Below are 19,470 nucleotides of genomic sequence, written 5' to 3'. Positions count from 1 at the left end.
GCTTTAATATATATATATATATATATATATATATATATATATATATATATATATATATATATATATATATATAGATAATAGATATAGCAGTACCCAATGGCTACAATATAGCCAGCAAAGAAAAAAAAAAGGTAGAGAAATATCTCCCTCTTGGAGAAGAAATTGACAAATGCTGGAATGTAAGAACAACTTTAATCCCAGTAGTCATTGGTGCACTGGGCGCAATAACACCGGCGCATAAAATGTGGCTTGCCCAAATACCAACAACAATCAACTCAGGTGAGTTGCAGAAAAGTGCGCTATTGGGAACAGCTAAGATCTTGAGACGAGTGCTCAAACTCCCAGGTCTCTGGTAGGAGACCCCAGTTAGAGCAGAATTTACCACCCATACGAGGTATCCGGGGTGAGGAAACAATTTATATATATATATATATATATGTAAATATATATATATATATTACCATCATATAGATCATATACTTTTCTTGTAGTCTATTTATAAATCTCCATTATTAAAACTAGTACATTGGCACTAACAACTTATCTAAATGTTAATCATCACCTGATGGTCTGATATTGACATTGAAAAGGATTGATTGTATGAGCAGTTGTAACTAGGTGCCATTACTATCAACTCACTATCAGAATCATCTAGACTTTAACAAGAATCAAAGCTGTCACTAGTATTTACCCCATAGGGTAGCTGCCTCACCACAATTGATACTTACCTCAGAGTTTTCCAGCAGACCTCAAACATGGCGAATTGATTAGCTAGAAATGAGTGCAACATGTGATTAGAGAAGGAGAGAGAAGTTTTTGTGCTGTTGGGCAACTATTGTTGGGTAAAAATTGTGAAAGGTTGGCCTAACTTGGACAGCTTTTGTTGCTTCTATTGATCCACCTATGCCTTTCATATGTTCATTTGTTGACTGAACAATGGTCAGGTGTACTGTGACCTAGTATAAGTATTATACTTAAAGAATATACATAATACTATTGACAGTCTCTATTATCATTCTTCTACTTGATTATGTTAATTCTTATATCAGAAAGAAAATTAATATATCTCATGTTAATATTTGGCAACATATCTATTGGTATGATGTGATATTATTATATTACGATGCATTGCATCATATTGTAGTTTATTATATCAACACAAACCCAGTGTTAAATATATCAACACAAGCAGAATTTTAAATATATCAACACGAGCTCAGTGTTAGATATATCAACACGAGCAAAGTGTTAGATATATCAACACGAGCAAAGTGTTAGCGATATCAACACAAGCAAAGTGTGAGATATATCAACACAAGCAGAGTGTTAGATATATCAACATAAGCAAAGTGTTAGATATATCAACACAAACAGAATGTTACATATATCAACACAAACGGAGTGTTGGTATAGCAACACAAGTAGAGTGTTGGTATATCAACACAAGCGGAGTGCTGATATATCAACACAAGCAGAGTGTTAGATATATCAACACAAGCAGAGTGTTGGTATATCAACACAAGCGGAGTGCTGATATATCAACACAAGCAGAGTGTTAGATATATCAACACAAGTAGAGTGTTGGTATATCAACACCAGCGGAGTGTTGATATATCAACACAAGTAGAGTTTGAGATATATCAACACAAGCAGAGTGTTAGATATATCAACACAAGCGGAGTGTTGATATATCTCACACTCTGCTTGTGTTGATATATCAACACAAGCGGAGTGTGAGATATATCAACACAAGCGGAGTGTTAGATATATCAACACAAGCGGAGTGTTAGATATATCAACACAAGCAGAGTGTGAGATATATCAACACAAGCGGAGTGTTAGATATATCAACACAAGCGGAGTGTTAGATATATCAACACAAGCGGAGTGTGAGATATATCAACACAAGCGGAGTGTTGGTATATCAACACAAGTAGAGTGTTGGTATATCAACACCAGCGGAGTGTTGATATATCAACACAAGTAGAGTGTGAGATATATCAACACAAGCAGAGTGTTAGATATATCAACACAAGCAGAGTGTGAGATATATCAACACAAGCGGAGTGTTAGATATATCAACACAAGCGGAGTGTTAGATATATCAACACAAGCGGAGTGTTAGATATATCAACACAAGCAGAGTTTGAGCTATATCAACACAAGCAGAGTGTGAGACATATCAACACAAGCAGAGTGTGAGATATATCAACACAAGCAGAGTGTGAGATATATCAACACAAACAGAGTGTTAGATATACCAACACAAGCAGAGTGTTAGATATATCAACACAAGCAGAGTGTGAGATATATCAACACAAGCAGAGTGTGAGATATATCAACACAAACAGAGTGTTAGATATACCAACACAAGCAGAGTGTTAGATATATCAACTCAAGCAGAGTGTTAGATATATCAACACAAGCAGAGTGTTAGATATATCAACACAAGCAAAGTAAGGTAAAGATAGTATTTGCTAGAAAGTAAAAAAAGAATAATAAATAACATATTATTATTTCAATTAATATAGTTAAAAATAAAACTGGAACATTCCATTGAGTGGCTGATATTGCACTTGCAGAAAGATAAAAAGGTGATACGGAAATGAATGTGAACTGTTAATCCGTCCTATATAACAGCAGCCTGACATGAGTCAACAAGTAGTATATCAAACCTTCATAGCACGCTGCCTGATATGAGTCAGCAGGTAGTATATCAAACCTTCATAGCACGCTGCCTGATGTGAGTCAGCAGGTAGTATATCAAATCTTCATAGCACGCTGCGTGATATGAGTCAGCAGGTAGTATATCAAACCTTCATAACACGGTGCCTGATATGAGTCAGCAGGTAGTATGTCAAACCATGACAATTCTTTATTGATACTGTCAGCCAGATTAGTATGCATTTACATATTCATTATATTCTGTTTGTAAAAAGTGAGTTTACGAACAAGTAAAAAGATTGAGTGAGAGGTGACATCGTAGTTAAAAGCAAGTAAGACTGCAGGTGCTCAGCTACTCAAAAGGCTTTAAAAGGTTTCTTCTTACTTGCCTTCTTTGGATCACCTGACGAAGTTCTTTGCAGATTCGCAAATAACTTTTCATGTAAAGATTTAATTTTTATTCGTTGTTTTTAATGTTTGGTCACTAATGCTGTTATTTTACAATTTTTATAGTTTGCATACATAAATTGTTGTTCTTGTAAAAATAAACATGGGTATTTTACTAGTCATTATTGATATTCATTATAACACCGTTACAGATGTCTGAACAACTGCATACAATTATATGTAGCTCATACAACGTAAGAAAAAGGGCACAAACTGAACTTTTTTTTAGCAAAAATAGAATATAATGACAAAGCAAAATTAAAACTCCTGATTGCCAATCGTATATTCATATGCATGCTTTATCTAAAAACTCATACATTTCTGGTGGAGGTGCAGGTACAGTATAATTTACATTTCTCATATACTAATATCAAATGTATGGCTCAAGTTAAAATGTGTTGAAACGCATAAATGAAGGAGTTTTGTGAATGTAACACCTGGCTAATGTGGCCCAAACGAATTGAAGAAAGAGTACCTGAAACAAATGTCTTTTGTAGAAATTTGAGTCAATTGCGTTGTATTTGAAGTTAGATCTATATTTAATATAAGTAAAATAATTTAGAATTTAAGTTTCCTGACCAAATCAAATTTTTAATGAACATTTTATGGACTCTGTTAATAGATATAGTTGACTGGCTTCAAATCAAAATACATATTTACCTCGACCACATGGTTCCTGTGAAGTTATCACTAAAGGCATCTCAAGTATTACCCATGTACTGGTAATATTATGATATAATTTTCAGTGTTTGTCTTTTGGTCTTTCATTCGTGAGTCTAGTTATAGCGTTGAAGTTTTAGCAACAAAAAATCTGCTTCGTGCTAGATTTGAACTCAGCACTTCCTGTGGTGGATACAGTTGGGTTAACCAACTAAGCCACACGGTCTACTTGCAATACAATGAAATATGGTAATTGTACACATACTTATTACATTAGGTAAATACGCATAACGACTTTGTGTGGCATATAGCGTCACTCGAGCTAGCTTTATTGCTACTATCATAGTATATAGTAAGTTTAGCAATATAAGCAAGCTTAATTTACTCAAATTAGCTAATTTGCTAATTTTGCCATTGGTTACTTAGTTAGCTTGACCAATAACAACTACATTGTCTGCCACTGTTTATAAACTATCTTTTATTACCCATGCAATGCCGGGCATCCATCTAGTAGTATGATATGGCTCAGTTGATCTCTCTAAGTAATTATTTCATATGGCAGCTGCAACTGAAAAAATTAATAACAAAATGACATACAGATTTGCTTCATAATTTACGTCGTTTGATTTCCTTACATTTTGAAAATTTCATTGTTTGTTAATGGTCTTTGGTCAATTTCATTTGTAGCTTATGTATAATTACAAGAAGAGTAGTCTAAGAATATAAGTATTTATCTTATAATAGTAACCTGCCAATTATTACATTGTTGTAATAATCATAATCGTCCAGAAGCGATTGCTGAGAGTAATATATCATAAAAACTCTTATTTTCCGTCAGCTCCTTTGTTTAAATGATCTCGTGTTTTGCCTATACAACAACTATATCAACTAAGAATATGTCTTTTATCCTTCACACAATTTAAATATCAAACTAACTTGTCAACACATTATAACACTCGTCATTCTTTATTTTCATTACCTCTTTCACCCTCCTCTTTTACTGGTGGTCATAGACGAGTTGCCTATCGTGTGTCATCGGCATGGAATTCCTTGCCAATTTGACTAAGGAAAATTGGTAGTTATGATGGTTTTAGGGCTGCTTTAAAGCAGTACTTGCTGGACTCTCTGGGATAGATTTGCTCCAATTTACTACTGCAACCATGTTTTTCTTCATTCACAATTAATCTCATCTGTTAACTCGGGCTCTGCGCCTCGAATAGCCATGCTACTGCGCATATTAGTGTTGGGCCGGTATCTAATTTGATGCCGGGTCGGATATCCTTGCACTTTTTTATCGGTTTTTCCGGTATCGGTATCCTCGGTATTTACCATCTTCGGTATCCTTTGCCAACTAAGAAAGTTCGGTATTGTCGGTATTGTCGGTATTGTCGTTTGGTACATTGTTTTCAGTGTGTGTTTAAACTTTAATGGTTTAAACTTTAAACCATAACTGTCTCGAACAACTTTTATCGTCGTACAAAAAGTAGCCTGTGCAAAAACATTCTTTAGTCAGCAGTATATTGTTACGGCAAGGAGACACTTTGTTTTAGCAAGTCAAAAAAGAAAAGAAAGATGGAAATATAAGTTTCATGATAGATGTTTCTATTGTTTATTCTATTACAAAATATAGTTATTGATACAAACGTTATGTATAATAGAGAACAGATAGATAATGGCAAGGGGCTCTTTTTGTTAAATATACTGAAACAGTTTACAGAAATCTTACTATCACATATTGTGATCAGGTAATGTAATCGCATAATTATACGCAGCCCAATTAGAGTCCAGTCCCTTTAGAGTCTTTATACATCCTCCCATCTTTGGAGAACTCCCAAACCTTCGAGGCTGGTGGCATTATCAATGTAACCTAATATAATAGTAGATACGGTTAGCGTAGAAATTTTGGTTGAATTTGTTCGTCAATGCGCGCTGAGATTAGCATGTTCGCCAAAGAAGCAAGTGTTCTCATACAGTGCAGTCTGAAATAGTGTACAGCACAAACTACACACAAGAGCACACTGACATACCTGCCAACTCTCACGCATTGGGCGTGAGACTCACGCAATCACCCCAAAGAAAAAATGAAAATGCGTGAGAAATGCGTGAGATTTTTGCCCCAATTTCCACAATTTTATATATACTATCATTGATACATCAATTGCCCGAAAACCAAATCTCACGCATTGCCCCATTCTTGGGTTGGCAGGTCTGAGCACACACCTTGTGACCCAGTAACTCCATTCATTCTGTTATTGTCATTATACTATAGCATGCCACAACTGCTTCGGTCTCACATTCCTGCGAGAAAAGAACAGCGCCACCACCCCTATCACTATCAAGGAGATTAGAGTTTGGGTATTCATAATTGAAGCAGTCACAAATGGCCGCTTTAACTTTTTGAAACTATTCTCAGCTTGGGTGTTTAGTTCCATTCCACCTTCTTGGCAGCCATGCTGTGCAAAGGACCAGCAATGGTAGCAAACCTTTTGATGTACTGTCAATAATATCCTACAAACCCGAGAACAGACGTCAGGTCAGTCACTTTTCTTGGCGTACGCCACTTCTAAACAGCTTCAATCTTTTTAAGGTTCGTTGAGATGTTGAGTTTATTGACCACATGGCCAAGGTAGGTAAATTCAGTTTGAAGTGGTATGTACATTGATGCTTTGTTTTAATCTAACTTTCTTCAACCTTTCGAATATCATCTGCAGATTTGCTAGATGTACATCAAAATTTGTTCTTATTACAATTATACCATCAGGATATAACAGCAAAGTTTTTTTAGTAAAGAACCTTAAAAACTTTATCCATTAGTCATTAAAAAGTTGCAGAAGCAGATGTTAACTCAAACTCAAAGGGAAGCAACTTCTGATGCTATAGATCACTATTGGTGATTAAGGCAGACTTGTCTTTAACATCCAGACTCAGGAGCACTTGCAAATAGCTGGCCAGAAAAACAATAGTGTTAAAAAACTTGCTTTTTGAGTGTGCTTCTAAATTATCCTCAATTTAGACATCCGTAGTCTACACGAGTGCCAACTTTTATTTGTCTTTCAAACGAGGATAACCAGTGAGCTCCCCTGTCTTGGATAGATGATTGATTCCTTGATTCAACAGATGCTGCACTTGGCAGTCAACATTTTGCTTCTTCTCATAGCTAAGCCATCTAGCTGACTGTCTGACAACCTCAGCTCATAGCTTCTGGGTGACTTTCAGTAACTTCTGTACTACACAACAAGTTTTTCATATCAACTATAATTGTTTGCAGTTTAGTATTTTCTACCAACTAACTTTAAAAGTTAAATTTTGTCTATTTACGCGTAATTCTAACAATCTATAATATCTCCACAATCGTGTTGAATTATACTTACATGTATGTTACATTATGACTGATTAAATAGCACTGAAAGTGTACTAGTTTTACAATGAACTGCAAATGTTAAACTTTTCGCATGAGCAGATAACTCATACTTTGTATTTTCTAAAGTTTTGCACTGAATACTATTCAGAAAGTTCTTTTGAAGCAAACACGCTGATAAAATGCTTTTCATTACATGCCAAACCTTTTTTATTTGATTTCAAATAATTGGGGTAACAGAAAAGTGTTGAGTAATATTTATGATAGATTGGAGAAGAAAACTAAATATTTTTTTATTTATTGGCAGCTGCAAGAGAACACAACTATGATAATGTAAAGATGAAGTATAATTATTAATAGTTACTCCACATTAAGAGGTCACTGAAACAGCGATCACATCAAACAAAGGCCAAGAAGGCCAACCAGCAAAAAAATGGAGGCTGAAAATTGGTTTGCACTTCCTTCATCGTCACAGGTAGTATATTCATCCCAGGCTACGCATTCAGATGGCCCATTTTCAGAAGGGTAGTAATTCATGAACGCATAACACATCTCATCCTATAACACAATAGTAATTATATTGTATACAAGAATATAATGATTTGCAGTAGATACGAGTACTACATACATTTTATTAATGAGTATGAAGTCTGTTATGTTTCTATTAGAGCAGGTACTCGCAGACATAAGGATTCACATCAGAAACAACTACTGAAGACTCTCTCACCGAAGTTCCTTCTCCATAGTAAGTAATAGCATCCTTTGATGTGGATTTGTATGTGCAAATAGTCTTTACCTCATCTCCTTTCAGCAGCGGGATCGGAGGGTCAAATCTATGAGAAATAAAACATATCACTATAAGTGTATTCAATTAGCTTTCTGTATACTGATATTCATGAGTAGAGATAGAAGCCTGTGGAACAACTGTATTGATTACATATTAGATACAGTTTACAACTTTGACAAGAGACTGTCTTGCAAACATTCAGTCAGATACACTCAGGTACAATCACAACTAGTTAACTAACTTTAATGTATAATAATAATTATAATATATTATATTAATTATTAATCAATGCTTTAGAAAAAAATGGAATCCTAGACTAAGATCCCTGATAGACATTCTATGAATTCAACATAAGTGAATCAGTCAGTGAGCATTTAAACAATAAGCTAAGCACTCTACTTATATAGCCTTATATCCTTACACATTTGTGACGGGGTAGTCATAGCTGTACGACGACTCATCAAACCAGGTGTTGATAAGAACTCCATCTCGCCATTGCTCAATCCTTCCGGATGAACCTGCATAATTCAAATGATTCTTGTTTGTGTTATTGAAATATGTTGAATTATTGAAATATGTTGAGTTATTAATTGTGGTATTCTCTCAAGACTGATAAAAAGGGAAATACTGGCCAATGTTTCATCAGTATATAACTTTATAGCATATAACTTTACTCAACTGACTGACAACAGTAACCACATAAAACAAGGGATCTATTAAAGCACAGGAACAAAATTAGCTACCAACATAACTACACAAAACAGAATAACCTACCAACATAACTGCACAAAAACAGAATAACCTACCAACATAACTGCACAAAAACAGAATAACCTACCAACATAACTGCACAAAAACAGAATAACCTACCAACATAACTGCACAAAAACAGAGTAACCTAACAGCATAACTACACAAAAACAGAATAACCTACCAACATAATTACACAAAAAAACAAAATAATCTACCAACATAACTACACAAAAACAGAATAACCTACTAACATAACTAAACAAAAAAACAAAATAATCTACCAACATAACTGCACAAAAACAGAATAACCTACCAGCATAATTGCACAAAAACAGAATAACCTACCAACATAACTACACAAGAATACAATTACCCACCAACATAACTACACAAGAATACAATTGCCCACCAACATAACTACACAAGATTACAATTACCTACCAACATAACTACACAAGAATACAATTACCTACCAATATGATTACACAAGATCCCACCAATACACTTCTTACCAATATAACTACTTATGGGCCCGTGTGCATGTCGGCAAAACTAAAAACTGACACTTATGCAGTCTGTCCTTTGACTCATATATATGCTGTTGCATCACTTCCTCATGGTGCTAATGACCCAAGTGAATAAGGGGCTTTTTTAAATCACTCTGAAAATCAAAGCACATGCCCTGCTCCTCAAACTTTCTCTCTTAATTGTTAATGTTTGTAAAGACCAAAGATCAAGCATTTAGGTCTAGTTTTATTAGGTTTGTCCACATCTCCATGTTACCTACAAATATCCTCGACCAACAAACCGATAGACATTTTTAAAGTTTCATATTAATATTGAGAGTAAATTTTATACCAAGTACTGCTTTAGGTTTGTTGGAAAAATAACATAATTAAGTTCATGCTGAATCATTTAATTTCTCATTCTAGACTTACTTATATTGGTCAAAAACTTGGTTCATGCTGAATCATTTAATTTCTCATTCTAGACTTACTTATATTGGTCAAAAACTTGGTTCATGCTGAATCATTTAATTTCTCATTCTAGACTTACTTATATTGATCAAAAACTTGGTTCATGCTGAATCATTTAATTTCTCATTCTAGACTTACTTATATTGGTCAAAAACTGTGAGTTGTTAAAAATGAATTTTTAACCAAGTCAAGTGTATGACATTATGAATAACTTGTGAACTTGAAACATATTGCATTTATAGCCAAATAAAATAGTCTATTGGAAACACAAACTAACAATTGAGTTGCATTAAAGGTTTGGCCATTTTGTTAAAAAGTCAATGGTAGAGCTTGTTTATCTGGAACTGAAAAAAGTTTAGATACTGACCAAGGTAGTGCATATGCAGATGGGCGGATGTGATGTAGATCGTGTTCTCCAATTTCATGTCAAGACAGTCTTTCGGACATGTTCCAGTAACGGTGAAGGCACTCTCCCCAGCAGGTATAGTCAGGTCTTCTTGCCCAGTTAAGAGTGAAGCCAAGTTGTTTGTTCTTAAGTTTGGTGTCAGGAACAAAGTGATGCCCGAAGCATCGCTGTAGTAACAACATAGTTAACCATATAGTAAGAGATGAGAAAGTTGGAATGTAAAAATTGAATTTGCATAGAGACTACAATTTTTGGTATGTAAAAAAACAAACGTCTACGTAATCGTAACAGAATAGCTTGGCAGTTCAAACGTAAATTCCTTTCTAATTCTTTACCATTAAAGTGCCAGCAGTTATTGCAAAACCTTCAAGCAAATACGTAACTGTTAACAACCACTTGTAGACTCATATGCATCTATATCACATCAATTTCTACAAATAGTGGAAACACTCATGTGCATAATGGAGTGTGATGGACAGGAAAAACTGCTGAAATGTTAAGAACCATGTTCACATTCAGTAGAGCTCAAAGTGTTATTACATTCTTATCATCATCACACAAATAACATGAAATACAAGCATAACTCATGTTTTCTTACTAGCTAGTTGATGATTCTTTACCAGCTACTTGTCTTTTTGATAACTTACAAATAGTTTGAAACGGATGTAGGGTTATTCCAGTGATGCTCCATCATAACTTGAGTAAAATGACCTTTTCCTACTAAAAACCCATCATCTGACCTTTGGCATTCGCCAGGTGACCCAACAGTCCAGCCTGCTAGCATGACAGAACATTCCTCCAGGTACATGCCACACGAGGATGGTGAGTTGTATGTGCTCGCTGTCAATAAAGTAGTGATTAGAATTATTGAAACAGGCCGCAACTGTCAAGAAGGGTGTCATTCATAAAAACTTCTACATGATTGGCCAGTAAGTTTCATTTTGCCGTTACAATGTGATGTCATTCATTATGTTAACCAGAATTAAAACTGGCCTTTTGTTAACACCTGATGGCAGATACTTATTTAAAACTTTTGCTGTTATTGATATGTTTATTTTCTGTTTAGCTTTTGCTTCTATAGATTTCAGGTGAAAATTTACTGAGAACGAATTTAGAAAAAATACAAATTATATAAAAATCTTTAAGTTGCGAGTAGTCTTCTTTATAAAAAAATGGACTATGAGGCCAAACTAACAAAGGAAACATAACCATGGACTATAGCAGACCTAAGGCTAAATTAAAAAAGGAAACATTCTCGACAGCAGCTGTTCATCAAAGCTAGTTTTTCCTTGAAACGTTACCTGAATCTAATACATATTATTTACACTGTTATTCACCATTTAAGTGTTAGGTAATACATGAAAGACAATTCAGATGTTTTGGTCTGGTCATATGTAACAGGTATGTGCACAATTATTCTTAGAAGCGGAAAAGTGGTCGAGTGGCGTAGTAATAGCATGCTCGTCTTAGAATCCAAATGTCAGAGTGTAAAGGAGTTTGCCAGCCTTTACTTGGCACGATCTAGACTATTTCATACAGAAATAAATTGTGCGTGGTTTCGTTCAACTTTTTATTAGAGAAGGAAATCCACTATCCGAGGAGTGTACGACCATTTGCTCTGCTCAACTAAATGAGCACGCTCCTTTATATATAATAGCATCACCCGTTTTGGCTAACGGCAAACGGTATAAGAATACCGGCTAACAAGGTGAATTGAATAGACAGGATTGCTAGTGTGTTGGTATGACAACAAGTGATGATAAGGGATAGCATAACGAGCAAAACAACGATATAATAAAAAGGACATAGGCCTACAATGAAATAAGACAACAACATGAGTTACGACAGGTGACAGCAAAACAAGTAAAACAACGATAAAATAAAAAGGACAACACATACAATAAAATAAGAAATGTAACGTCATGGCCCGGCGTCCACCACAAGAGTTCGATTCCTGTATGGTGCAAATTTGTTTTTACTACTCTTGACAGCGTTATATTGACAGCGTGGCTCTGGACAGCCAGATGGACGAGAGAGTTGAATGGATTCTAACGCAACTCTCTATGATACTAATTAATTAACACATCAACAAAATTATCTTCAAAAATGATTACATGAAAACTGAATTTGAGGAACACCAATACAATTTGATGTATCGCTGGGAGGTAGGATACAAAATTCCAAGTTGGTACTTTTAGTTTTAATGTACTATTACTCTGGGTAGAGTTTATCTCATTATAATAGATAAAATCACTTTTATTTTTGTGTTTAAATATGAAATGAGCTGACTTACGCGGTGTCTCTGTGCAGCCGTAAACAATTGTATGGTGCATGATATAGGGATTGTTTATAACCGGTTGGCTGGCAAAGAGGTGGTAGACCTGGTCATCGGGAATATCAAATACCTGACACATGTAAGTTGTCTCTTGAGCTGGCACTGCAGTGTTGTCAAATGTTATCGTCCAATTTTTGGTATCTGCAAAAGGATTGATAATCTTATCTAGATATTGTGTGTGGTCAGTCCATGTTTATATACTCAAGTAGTTGGATAGAGTTTGCCAGGTATTTCCTTTCTAATACTTAAACACTTCAAGTTTGCAATTTACAATTGAGCTCTTTAATCACAAAAGGCAAATTAAGATCTCAGTGTAGGCATTCACACAACTACCTGCCATTGGTCGAGTTTGTCTGGGTAAATGCATGCACACACACGCACACACACACGCATACACACACGCACACACACACACATACACACATAGACATAGACACATGTATATTATAAGACTTCTATTTCACCGCCGTGGCATTCTATGTTTCAAACCTTTTGTAGTAGCGTTTATTAGAAGTGACGTCTAATTAGAGGGTGATGGTCTCTTTTTTGACAACCTCGTCAAAATTTTAAAATAAAATTTATTGAAAAAAATATTAAAGATATTTACGATTAGCAAAATATACCAATAGTGGATGATTACTGGTAAGTAATCAATAATTCACTGGTGAAAATCGAATGGCAATAAAATACTCCCACAATAAAGTGCTTTGAAGATTATTACACTCTTAATTGGTTGCAAATCATTTTGGTGAACTCCCGAAAGCCTAAAGATAAACATGCTATTTGACAATCTATTTTTCCCTTCTTACACTTAAGGGTTCTATTAAATATAGCGCTTAAATAGAGGTTTTACAGTATCTAATATAGTCAAATTTCAACATGCAAAGTTGGTCAGCTCTGAGACGTTTTATAAAAATTCATATAGAGATAAATATAAAAACTAGATTATATGCGAAAAGAACTGAAATAATAAACAATAAAAAAGTTGTTCCTATTATTATTATTACTACTATCACCCTCGAGACACGTGAATAAAGGTTTAAACATGGCGATGCTCAAACTCCGAGGTGAAACTTGGGCTAAATAAAGTCGTAATTATTTGATCGTATAAATTGTTTTTTTTTGTAATTCGCTGTTGCTAATTGTGAATACAATTTTCAACATTTTCATTTTCCGAAGACCTCTCTAGCACTACACCAGCTTCTTACGACAAAGTTGAAGGGCTGAAAAGCATGATGTAAACTCACCAGGATGTCCGATCCCATCGCAGGTGAAGTCACCAATAGTACAGTCTATTTCCCAGCTGTTCAGTTGTAGGCAAAGATCAGAGTCTGTTGGCTCACATACTCCAGGATGAGACAACCCAGTGGTTAGCTCAGCAGCACCTGCACAAGCGTGTCAACAGAAAAGCACCTGAACATGCATGTCAACAGAGTAAACGGATAAATAAGCTGAAAAGAGACAAGCAAAAAGGGAGATGAAACCAAAAATGCTGATTCATCATATTATTTAACTACTCCATAGACTTGCTAATATAACCTACGTTTACCTGTGCTGCTCACATCTTCAGCTAAATAACACAGTTGTTGATTATATAAGGTATTGATAATACTTTCTCATGGTATTCTTAATAGGACAATAGAGATAAACTAGTTATAAACTAGGCTGTAGTTAGTACTATTATATAAGTTCTTCCAACAATAATGGCCTTAGTAAATGATGGACTCGAATATGTGTTACTGCGATAGTCTTCGAGTAAAAACTAAAATCACAACGGGTTTTATCTATTAATTTGCATAACTCTCTCCTCCATCAAGCTGTTTATCTATAGTTCTCAAGCTATCCTGTGCAATAGAAGGAATTGCACATCAAGTCAACATGCTATAAGGAGTGAAATGCATGCGATTGTTTTAGGTTTGCCACTAGGTGTACATTATATGCCTCAGTTCTACTCTGAACCTGTGCAGCCATAGATATAGAACCCTAGTGAAATTGATAAATCTGTGCAGCCATAGATATAGAACCCTAGTAGAATTGATGAATCTGTGCAGCCATAGATATAGAACCTTAGTAGAATTGATGAATCTGTGCAGCCATTGATATAGAACACTAGTAGAATTGATGAATCTGTGTAGCTATAGATATAGAACCCTAGTAGAATTGATGAATCTGTGCAGCCATAGATATAGAACCCTAGTAGAATTGATGAATCTGTGCAGCCATAGATATAGAACCCTAGTAGAATTGATAAATCTGTGCAGCCATAGATATAGAACCCTAGTAGAATTGAGACTTGAATGCTCAGACATTTACTCAACAGACTATGTTAGACTTTTATATTCTCCTCAGCCTTTTAAACTATCATACTGACAGCTTACCGAGTAGCATGAAAATAAATGACTAGATTTATTTCATGGTCCTGAAAACAGATATCCATTGAAATGGATAACCAAATTTATGTTTCCGATAACTTTTTATTTGGTCTGTTTAGAAGTAGACAACTCCAATTTACTAGTTTATCATATTTTATAGGATTCCACGTCTTTGCTTTATAAGGCAGGACTTTCATCACATTGTCACTTATCCAAGATTAGATTTCTACCTGATGTCCAGACACAATTCGGGTCCCCGAGCTCTACACCATTTGACTGTCCATCACCATCGGAGTCTGCCCTACATAAGGCCTCAGTCCATGTCTAAATAATGATCATCCATGTTTCCGTTTCACACATTTTTATTTATAATGAAGTTATGACTTATTAGAATTCATTGACACATTTGAAGAAGAGGATATGCATTTTATTATTATTCGCATCTAAACATATGCAAACATTATTGTTCTGACTTGTACATGAAAACCTATTATTTTTTGTTCTGAATTTGAAAAGACATTTAGTCAAAATATTAATTAAAATTAATATCATTGTATTATTTGTTTAAAATAGCAATTTTGCCAATCATTTTTAAAGTTTGAATATGTGAAAACAATATATTTACTCAAATACTTTTTTATATTAGACCATGGTTATATAAATATACAATTTTATCTACATGTATGTAGATATATGTAGATATGTTTAGTTATAGCAATTAAAATCCTGTAATGACAAATCTGTATCGCATAAGATTTGATCTCTAAACCTCTCTTTCACAAGGCAAGCTAACCCATTAAGCTACACAGGGTACAATGGATACATTGGGCAAATAGTCATTATCTGTGTTAAAATACACCTAGCGACTCTGTGTTACGCGCAACATCACTAAAGCTTGCTCTCACAACTTTTATTAGTAAGTTTAACAATAGGTGTACTAGCTTACTCAAATTAACCAATAGCTACTACATTACCTCTCACTGTTTATAAGCTATTTTTGTAATCCCCGTGCAACACCGAGCATTCGGCTACTGTATATAGATGTGAAAAGAATGACAAAATGGATAATGTTATACCTCCAATTTGTTGGGCCTCCCAACTTTAGCGATTATATACATGAGAAAAGAAATGTATTTATCCAAAACCTTGTGTCAGGGTATATGCAGTTAGAAGGCTTTACGTAACAAACCCTATCAAAATTGATAAACAAACAGACACACAAAGGTTATATAGTCATACTTTGACATACGAGTGTCCCAACATACAATAAATTTAAGACACATACCAAATTCCCAGCAAAATTTTGGTCAAAGGTCAGGGGTTAGAGTTCAACATAAAATATTACTTTATGCAGGATTTGAACTTTCAACATTTGGCTTACCAGCCGACCAATAACACCTGGGCTAATTGACCACCTTGCAGCACTACTGAATAGTTGTGTACATACTTAATCTCTCTCTTTGATTGGCACACCTTACGCTCTTTCACTAAGCTGACTAGACTGTCAGACTAAACTAGTCTTTACTATGATAAGAGGTGTTCATCTATCTAAAGCCACAAGTAGACCAAGAAAAGATTGCACCACACATGAAGCAACCCTGGATATTCAGATCCTCACACAAGCGCTACCTTCTGCACCTCTCAACCACCTTTCAACATCCTAGAATGATTGTGCGCAGACTTGTTACATGTGATGATCTCCCACAGCATTTGGGACTGTCAGCATAATAGTCATATACAAAATTAAAACAAAGATTATCCAAAACTATGCCAGAGTCTAAAGTAGAAGTAGAAACTAAAGTACAATAGCGAGTGAGAACAATCCTTCTAGGATCGATTAGGATGCCTGCTTAGCTTACAGCAAGCAGAGGTTGTGCATGTTTTTTAAGAGCATTGTTGTACAAACAGCCTCTGTGATCTTGGCTGGACATGTCAAGTTCAGTAGGAAGAAGCGTCAATGACCGGGGAGACTCGCCCAGTTACAGAGAACAATTTAGGGTTAATGTCACTCCTGTCACCAACAGTTGCACCTTTGTGGTAATTGAACCCTAAGCTGTTGTCTGCAGGTCAGGGGTTGTAGACTAGGCCATCGCTTACAAGGGTAATTATCAGAAAAAAGAGGTTTCTATTGTATCTTTTACCTTGGAGATTTGGAAGTGAAAATCTCGTGGTAGTTTTGGTGGTAGAGTAAGTGATAGAATACTTACCTTTACTTACTCTAACTTACATTAGACATACATGTACATGTAGCTTAAATAAATTCAATTTATATCTTCTTTTAACTTTAAGTTTTATTTTTGCCATTTTTATTTGAACTTCTAGTTTCACTCTAAAAAGAATGTAATGTTTTGAATGTTGAAACACCATTTGTTGGAAATTCATGTCGAGACAAACATTTGTCATCAAATTCGTTGTGACAAATGTGCATCAAGGCTCGACTGTGTTAGACTTTCTAGTGGAATGAATCGTTTGGCCTATTCCGACCAGGTTAGTTCAACCTAGCGTTGCTATAGAGTGTTTTTAATGTAAAGAGGCTTATATGTCCAGCAATCAATAGCACTGTGATAATGAATGTTTGTGTTATGGATGTGTTGCTATTGGCTTGGAGTGTCAGCAAATACTATCAAGGATAAAAATCAATACAGTTCAGTATAAGTTGGGAACCGGTAAGGCCTAAACGAGGATACGCCTTAAACCATTGTAAATCAATATCAAAGAACAGAAGATATCGTTGGTGCAGAAGGACTTTCCTTGCTTTGCTGCTGTAACAAAGCATAGCTTTTCTGCTTGTCCTAACTTTTGTTTTATTATTAATAAACTTGCTTGAACAATTTGCGTTAAAGTTGAAACTTAGGAATCAATTGGAACCAAATTTTGAAAAATTGACAAGAGTTGAACAACGGCAGATGTTCGGGTGGATGAGCAGAGATTTGTATTGGTAGTTACACTGTCTCATAATTAACCTCAAAAAGTGCTGTCTTTTTTGAGTTACTGATGTAACTGATAAATCGAATATGAAATAAATATTAACACTACAACTTGATTGCGAATTCTCTCTTGGATTTCTCTAACACAAATTCAAATAATAAATCATGAGTTAAATGAAAGCGAAATGAATTCAATTTTTAGCAGATGTTCGCTTGTACCTTCAAAATGTGACAAAATGTGTAAAATTTCATAAGAGCAAAATGTTAAATTCAGTCAAAGCTATTGTCTATAGGATGAGTTGAGAACACAAATATTGAAGATAAAATTTATAGAAGGAGTTGTGATCTTTTGCACTTATATCAAATGTATGCAGTAGTTCCAGTTTTTAGCTACCAGCATTGATAATCTGTGTACTTACATTTCCAGCATCTTGAAAGGCAATTCCAAATGGGTTTCTGGCTCCTCCCCCTAGAACATTTTCATGCCCGACTCCTCCCCATATGTAGTTAGGTTTGCATGGGTGCGGTACGCTCGCCCCATTAGGTATGCGGTCCTCGTAAATGTTGTAGCCATGACAGGCAGTCAAGTACGACACAAACAGCGCTGTCCTGCAACATGGTAAAATATTGCAATTGCATAATTTGTTTTTGAGATCAAATCCAGCACAAAGCGGATACATCTTTTCTAAATTTTAAAATCTTTTTTAAGTCTGTCCAGCTATAGCTGGACACACAAAATGACAGACTGAGATTTATACATACATATTGGGTAGTTTACAACAGCCAAATATAAGCTATTATACTATATAAACATATATATATATATATATATATATATATATATATATATATATATATATATATATATATATATATATATATATATATATATATATATAGATCAACTCAGGTGAGTTGCAGAAAAGTGCTCTAATGGGAACAGCTAAGATCTTGAGGCGAGTGCTCAAACTCCCAGGTCTCTGGTAGGAGACCCGAGTTAGAGCAGAATTTACCACCCATACGGGGTATCCGGGGTGAGGAAACAATTTTTATATATATATTACCATAATATAGATCATATACTTTTCTTGTAGTCAATTTAAAATCATATAGATCATATACCTTTTCTGTAGTTAATTTATAAATCTCCATTATTAAAACTAGTACATTGGCACTAACAACTTATCTAAATGTTAATCATCACCTGATGGTCTGATATTGACATTTAAAAGGATTGATTGTATGAGCAGTTGTAACTAGGTGCCATTACTATCAACTCACTATCAGAATCATCTAGACTTTAACAAGAATCAAAGCTGTCACTAGTATTTACCCCATAGGGTAGCTGCCTCACCACAATTGATACTTACCTCAGAGTTTTCCAGCAGACCTCAAACATGGCGAATTGATTAGCTAGAAATGAGTGCAACATGTGATTAGAGAAGGAGAGAGATGTTTTTGTGCTGTTGGGCAACTATTGTTGGGTAAGAATTGTGAAAGGTTGGCCTAACTTGGACAGCTTTTGTTGCTTCTATTGATCCACCTATGCCTTTCATATGTTCATTTGTTGACTGAACAATGGTCAGGTGTACTGTGACCTAGTATAAGTATTATACTTAAAGAATATACATAATACTACTGACTGTCTCTATTATCATTCTTCATTCAATCTTTTCTGACGCGCTTCTATGGCTGCCGTAATATAGGACTCAAACAAAACTGCTTTTCCAAATTCAAACACAATGTAATAGTTAATGGCCAGTGACTAATTAACAAATTGCAGC

At 35.0% G+C, this 19,470-nt stretch overlaps 1 protein-coding gene across 1 annotated transcript; it reads right to left on the bottom strand.

Moving 5' to 3' along the window:
* Positions 1 to 7,522: 7,522 nt before the first annotated feature.
* LOC137390506 (DBH-like monooxygenase protein 2 homolog) lies at positions 7,523 to 19,085 on the bottom strand. Its single transcript, XM_068076835.1, has 10 exons — positions 19,057 to 19,085; positions 18,106 to 18,295; positions 14,990 to 15,083; positions 13,635 to 13,772; positions 12,346 to 12,528; positions 10,700 to 10,892; positions 10,014 to 10,219; positions 8,338 to 8,434; positions 7,857 to 7,962; positions 7,523 to 7,687 (listed from the first exon to the last, which is right to left on the bottom strand). The coding sequence occupies exons 1-10, from the start codon at positions 19,083 to 19,085 to the stop codon at positions 7,523 to 7,525; spliced, it is 1,401 nt and encodes a 466-aa protein (XP_067932936.1).
* Positions 19,086 to 19,470: the final 385 nt, after the last annotated feature.

The sequence above is a fragment of the Watersipora subatra genome, chromosome 3 (genome assembly GCF_963576615.1).
Source record: "Watersipora subatra chromosome 3, tzWatSuba1.1, whole genome shotgun sequence".
Taxonomy (NCBI): Eukaryota; Metazoa; Bryozoa; class Gymnolaemata; order Cheilostomatida; family Watersiporidae; genus Watersipora; species Watersipora subatra.
The sequence above is the reverse complement of the archived record's forward strand: the minus strand, read 5'-3'. Positions and strand labels throughout refer to the sequence as shown.

Excerpts from the sequence above, each read along its gene's own strand:
- LOC137390506 (XM_068076835.1), bottom strand. The coding sequence starts at position 19,085 with ATGTTTGAGGTCTGCTGGAAAACTCTGAG. Across the intron at positions 13,773-14,989 it reads GAATTGTGTCTGGACATCAG|GTGCTGCTGAGCTAACCACT; the intron begins GTAGAAATCTAA and ends ACGCTTGTGCAG. Across the intron at positions 12,529-13,634 it reads CGATGGGATCGGACATCCTG|ATACCAAAAATTGGACGATA; the intron begins GTGAGTTTACAT and ends ATCCTTTTGCAG.